Genomic DNA, 5878 nt, shown 5'->3' with positions numbered 1-5878 from the left:
ATCACAATACTAGAAGGGGGTGTTCTTACCAGCGCCACCTGTGGCCAGGTACTCAAGTACTTCTTGTTGACACCTCCTCAATTATTCCTCTGTCGTGCTTCTGACAAGACGTTCTGGGATACGCTTATGTTCTTGGAGTATTTTCACGACTTTGGTGAAGTATTTCTCTTTGATTTCGGCTGTCGCTTTACTGGAAACTTCTATTTTAGCTTAGTTAGCTTTTGGAATTAATTTGATTAATTTTGGTGACGAAGAGAGTATGAACTCTCGTTCACCTTTAAATGGCCGACCCTTCCCTTAGACGGAAGTGTTGGTGTCTAAGAGAGTATAGACTCTCTTTCTTAATTTTGCTTAACAAAAGTTATAGATTTATTTTATATCTCTGTGGCGGGATGTTAAAAAAACAAGCCCCACACCCTTGATCACACTAAACAGACAAATGTCTCCTCTGCACAAACTTTCCCCTTACGTAATCTACAACCAGACTCTTGGACAAAAGGACAAAACAAAACAAAACATAACCTTAAAACTATAATTCTTAAAACTTAAAATAAATCATAAACCATCCACATTCAAAATAAATACTTTAAACCAATCAAAACTTAACACTAAAGATAAATATCATTCAAATAAACGCAAAAAAATCCTAACAAACTCAACTTATACCACACACCAACACCAAAAATAAATATATATATGAATTTCTTGTATAAATATTATGGTACACCAACACGGTCGCCACACACAAGCCGGACTGTCTTTACGGCACACAACTCTGTATTTAACAGTTCATTGAGTGGCAATTCGCCACAACTACTTCCCTGATTGGGGTCGTGGTTATTATTAGCACCACCATCATCATCATCATCATCAATCGGAAGTAAACGGGCCGGTCATCAACAATCATCAATCCAAAGAGCAATCTTAATACCAAAATCAATCACAGGCCAGGTCATCAACTATATCTCAGCATTCGAAAAAATTTAGGTCTCTCCAAAGGAGGAATCGCAGCCTGCCAAAATAAAAAAGAAAAACACTTACGAACACTTCTAGCTAACTGAACTATCGCACTATAATCAAAGATAAATAATAAATTGTTCCTATCATTCACAATCACGACAAGCAAAGATAAACAAAACTGTACTTACTTTGAAAATCAAAAACCACTTCCACGCTGGTCAGAAAAATATAAATGTAATCCAGCTCTCACACAACTGCCTTATGCTGCAGTCAAATAAAAAAAGCATTCGCTCCGAAACATTCACCACTGTCGTAACCTTACTAAAAATGTAAACAAACAATCTCATTTATACCAACAGTCTTCCTCACCACAAACGATCGTTACACTAACTACTTTCGCTCGCTAACACAATATCTCTCTCTCTCTCTCTCTCTCTCTCTCTCTCTCTCTCTCTCTCTCTCTCTCTCTCTCTCTCTCTCTCACACACAGGATTTGGCAAAACAAAAATAAAAATAAAGCAAAAATAAATCCTCCACATTCCTCCCCCCTTACTTTGCCAAATCCTTCTCACTCAACACTTACATTATTTTTTTCATAACCCAGTCGCAGTCGGGAACGGGACCTCTACTCCGAGTAACTGGGCCTCCATATACTCTCTCATTCACTTCTTCCTTATCACAATCATTAGCTACATTAACACTATTCCTATCTAAATCCCTATCATCTAATATATCATGTACAATCATATCTACCTCGTTCTCATCTGGCCCTATAATTACACTCATTTCTGTAAACAGTTCATCCATTTCATCAAAAACATTCTCAACTTTAGTAAAAGATTCATTCATACTACTAATCATTCTCTTATCTCTCACTCTCGCATTCGTCATCCTTTCTTTTACATCATCTAAGGAAAAGCCACACACACTATAGGTATCATTCATACTCAGCCATGATTCATCTGTATTAACACATTTATCTTCCATACACACTTGCACATTTACACCCTTGTCATACTTATTTCTATTCTCACTTTTACTTATAAAATTTTCCCTTTTTCCATCCTTACTTAAAACTTTCAAACGCCTCTTTTTCCTATATTCAACTAACACTAATTGTTTATTTTCCAGCCCTAACTTTTCATGCATACTAGATTCATACTTGCTCATTTCTAACCAATTATTCATCCCATTCTCACAAACATTGATCCTATTCCTTCCACATACACAGGAGGACTCACCCAGCTGAACCCTCTCACACTCTAGTTTCCCGAACATCCTGGCTGACTTATTCCCTTCTTCCTACATACCCTAGCTACATGCCCATCTGCACCACATTCAGTACACTTACCCCGCGGCTCCTTGCACATTCTAGCATAATGACCATCCTTACCACAATTACCACAAATCACATTCATACGATTACTCCTACATCCACTTGCTACGTGCCCAGTCATACCACACCGATAACACTTAATCACTTTCTCTTTCTTACAGTCGCTAATACGATGCCCTGTCTCTCCACACCCGAAACATGCTCCTAATGCCCATCTACATTCATTCTTCTTATGACCTTCCTTTCCACACCTATAACACTTTTCATTACGGACACGACTATCTGACATACCTCGATGCGCACTAACACTCCTATCCCTATTGCGCCAATTACCCTGCCTAAATCCTTCATTTGTCCTTACAGGTATTCCCACATTACTCGCCCAAACACTCCTATCTACTACATTATCAGCTACCCTCATTGGTCCTCTCAAAATTGCGTCCTTATAACTACCAAATTCTATTACACTTTCTTCCATTCCAGTTCTTACACTCACAGATTTACTTTCTTTCATGCACCTATCTAACTCATAATCCTCAACTATCTCTAGTATATCATCCCATGTCAATCTCTCTTGCGTCCACCTCATTTTCTCTTTGCGTTTCAAATTAATAAATTCACACACATTCTCAGGTACTGTTGCCAAAAACTTCCTCATTAACTCCTTATTCTCATTTATGCCTTCATCCCCATACTTCTTCCTAGCTAACGTTTCCAGCCTACATACGTACATCGATATCGCTTCTCCTGCATTCATCCGTGCTTCATCAAAATCATTCTTACGCTTATACTTAACACTCCCTTTCATACGTATTACCTGCTCAATTATTCTCATTTTCACACTTTCATAATCAACGTCCCCTACACTCATTATCACTCCATACATCGTCAACAAATACCCAGTCAAATATTCTCCTAACTCCCTAGCCCAAACTCTTTTACTATCACCATACTTATCCTGACAATACCTCTCATACTCCTTGAAAAAATCATATACATCCCTACTGCTATGCTCATTGAACCTTTCACACCGAGGTACCTCTCTCATAAACACAGTCTTACACACATCACGTTCATTCTCACTGCTATCATCACTGTCTACTCCCTTGTTACCTTCTTCCTCATTCGAATATAATGAATCCACTTCCACACTTAAATTCCTATCCTTAACCATTCCTTTCTTACCCTTTTTCTTACTTACCACTTTCACCCATTCACGATCGTCCTTGCTATCAGCCTGATACTTTTTCTTCCCTTTCTTCACATCACTTTTACCTTTCCTTTCATCTTTCCTCTCCCCTTTCTGTTCATCCTTACTATGCCTAATTCCCTTATCTTCAATATCACCATCACTATTACTACTATCACTATCACTTCCTTTCCCATTATCACCTACCTTAACCTTCTCTTTCACTACCAACCCATTACCCGAAGCTGAGGACACTCCTCCGACTGCACCTTCACCCATTATAGTTTTCATCATCCCCATGACTTGCCCCATCATATCTTCCATTCGTTTCTCCATTCGTTCTTCATTCTCTCGCATCCTCATCTCAACACATTCTTCCACTCTCTCTACTGTCCCCTTTAACTCCCTAAGCTCCTTCTGCATCGTCGCATTCTCCCAGTTCAACCTCTCATTCTCTATTAGCAACCTCTCCTCACGCTCCTTACTCAGCCGCAATTCCTCCTTCAGTAACTTGTTCTGCTCTTCCATTTTTCATCAACCTTAATCCTAAATTCTTAACCTAATTCCGTCCTTCGTCCAACAGTCCAGCTTCTATCCCACCTCAGCAGTCCCTGTTCGGGCGCCAAAATAATGTGGCGGGATGTTAAAAAAACAAGCCCCACACCCTTGATCACACTAAACAGACAAATGTCTCCTCTGCACAAACTTTCCCCTTACGTAATCTACAACCAGACTCTTGGACAAAAGGACAAAACAAAACAAAACATAACCTTAAAACTATAATTCTTAAAACTTAAAATAAATCATAAACCATCCACATTCAAAATAAATACTTTAAACCAATCAAAACTTAACACTAAAGATAAATATCATTCAAATAAACGCAAAAAAATCCTAACAAACTCAACTTATACCACACACCAACACCAAAAATAAATATATATATGAATTTCTTGTATAAATATTATGGTACACCAACACGGTCGCCACACACAAGCCGGACTGTCTTTACGGCACACAACTCTGTATTTAACAGTTCATTGAGTGGCAATTCGCCACAACTACTTCCCTGATTGGGGTCGTGGTTATTATTAGCACCACCATCATCATCATCATCATCAATCGGAAGTAAACGGGCCGGTCATCAACAATCATCAATCCAAAGAGCAATCTTAATACCAAAATCAATCACAGGCCAGGTCATCAACTATATCTCAGCATTCGAAAAAATTTAGGTCTCTCCAAAGGAGGAATCGCAGCCTGCCAAAATAAAAAAGAAAAACACTTACGAACACTTCTAGCTAACTGAACTATCGCACTATAATCAAAGATAAATAATAAATTGTTCCTATCATTCACAATCACGACAAGCAAAGATAAACAAAACTGTACTTACTTTGAAAATCAAAAACCACTTCCACGCTGGTCAGAAAAATATAAATGTAATCCAGCTCTCACACAACTGCCTTATGCTGCAGTCAAATAAAAAAAGCATTCGCTCCGAAACATTCACCACTGTCGTAACCTTACTAAAAATGTAAACAAACAATCTCATTTATACCAACAGTCTTCCTCACCACAAACGATCGTTACACTAACTACTTTCGCTCGCTAACACAATATCTCTCTCTCTCTCTCTCTCTCTCTCTCTCTCTCTCTCTCTCTCTCTCTCTCTCTCTCTCACACACAGGATTTGGCAAAACAAAAATAAAAATAAAGCAAAAATAAATCCTCCACATCTCTCCGCCTCTTATAGGCCTCTTCGATTAACTTCCTTTTATTATAAACTTATTAAAATTAATTTTTATATTTGTTTATATTCGACCTTCCTAATAGTAGGCGGTCTTTTCTTGGTACCGAAGTTAATTATCGTGAGCCCGTCATTTCGGTTTTACGTGTTAACATATTATGCTATTTTAATGTTTTTGAAAGAATTTCTTTGATAGTCTCGTACTTTTTCAAAGTTGAACTAACGTTTTGTTTGTCTCGGCAGTTGTTGACGTTCAGAACGTTTCAACTTGCACTCTATCGTTACGATAGAGAAAGAATGTAGCACGGTTTCACATTGCAGTAAGAGTAACCGTGTCTAGCGTTTTGTTCATTCTTTCTTAACTTAATGGTTTTGATCCTAATAAAGGAACTTTTCTTTTTGGGAAATATTTCAGTTTTTTCCTTTAACAATAATATGTTTTAACGATATATATGATTGGGCTCTTCTCTCAGGTTCTAAGTCAAGAGAGAGAGAGAGAGAGAGATAGAGACGGAGGGAGAAAGAGGATAAACGTTTCCCTCAAGCCTGCCAGGCGTACGAGTAACGTCGTTATCGTTTTGCTCTTATCCCTAGTCTCTTTAGGGGAAGAAACTAAACGTTTCTAGAGTGATCTAGTGTTTAG

The 5878-nt window shown here is 38.2% G+C and overlaps 1 protein-coding gene across 2 annotated transcripts; it reads right to left on the bottom strand.

Annotated features, from left to right (window-relative positions):
• Positions 1-404: 404 nt before the first annotated feature.
• Positions 405-5168, bottom strand: LOC137636933 (uncharacterized). 2 transcript variants are annotated; one of them, XR_011043303.1, is made up of 2 exons: positions 1149-5168; positions 405-1012 (listed from the first exon to the last, which is right to left on the bottom strand). XR_011043303.1 is itself a non-coding variant. In XM_068369269.1 (2 exons), exon 2 carries the CDS (start codon positions 4011-4013, stop codon positions 2223-2225), a length of 1791 nt encoding a protein of 596 aa, XP_068225370.1. In that variant the 5' UTR covers positions 4014-4745; positions 4882-5168; the 3' UTR covers positions 406-2222. The 2 variants fall into 2 exon arrangements, 1 of the variants encoding a protein (XP_068225370.1); XM_068369269.1 differs by having other exon boundaries at positions 406-4745; positions 4882-5168.
• Between the last annotated feature and the right edge of the window lie 710 nt (positions 5169-5878).

Source organism: Palaemon carinicauda, unplaced genomic scaffold (assembly GCF_036898095.1).
Source record: "Palaemon carinicauda isolate YSFRI2023 unplaced genomic scaffold, ASM3689809v2 scaffold449, whole genome shotgun sequence".
NCBI lineage: Eukaryota > Metazoa > Arthropoda > Malacostraca > Decapoda > Palaemonidae > Palaemon > Palaemon carinicauda.
This window is presented reverse-complemented; position numbering and strand designations above follow the sequence as displayed.

Bases quoted from the DNA above. Each gene is read 5' to 3' on its own strand.
- LOC137636933 (XM_068369269.1), bottom strand. From the start codon at position 4,013: ATGGAAGAGCAGAACAAGTTACTGAAGGAGGAATTGCGGCTGAGTAAG.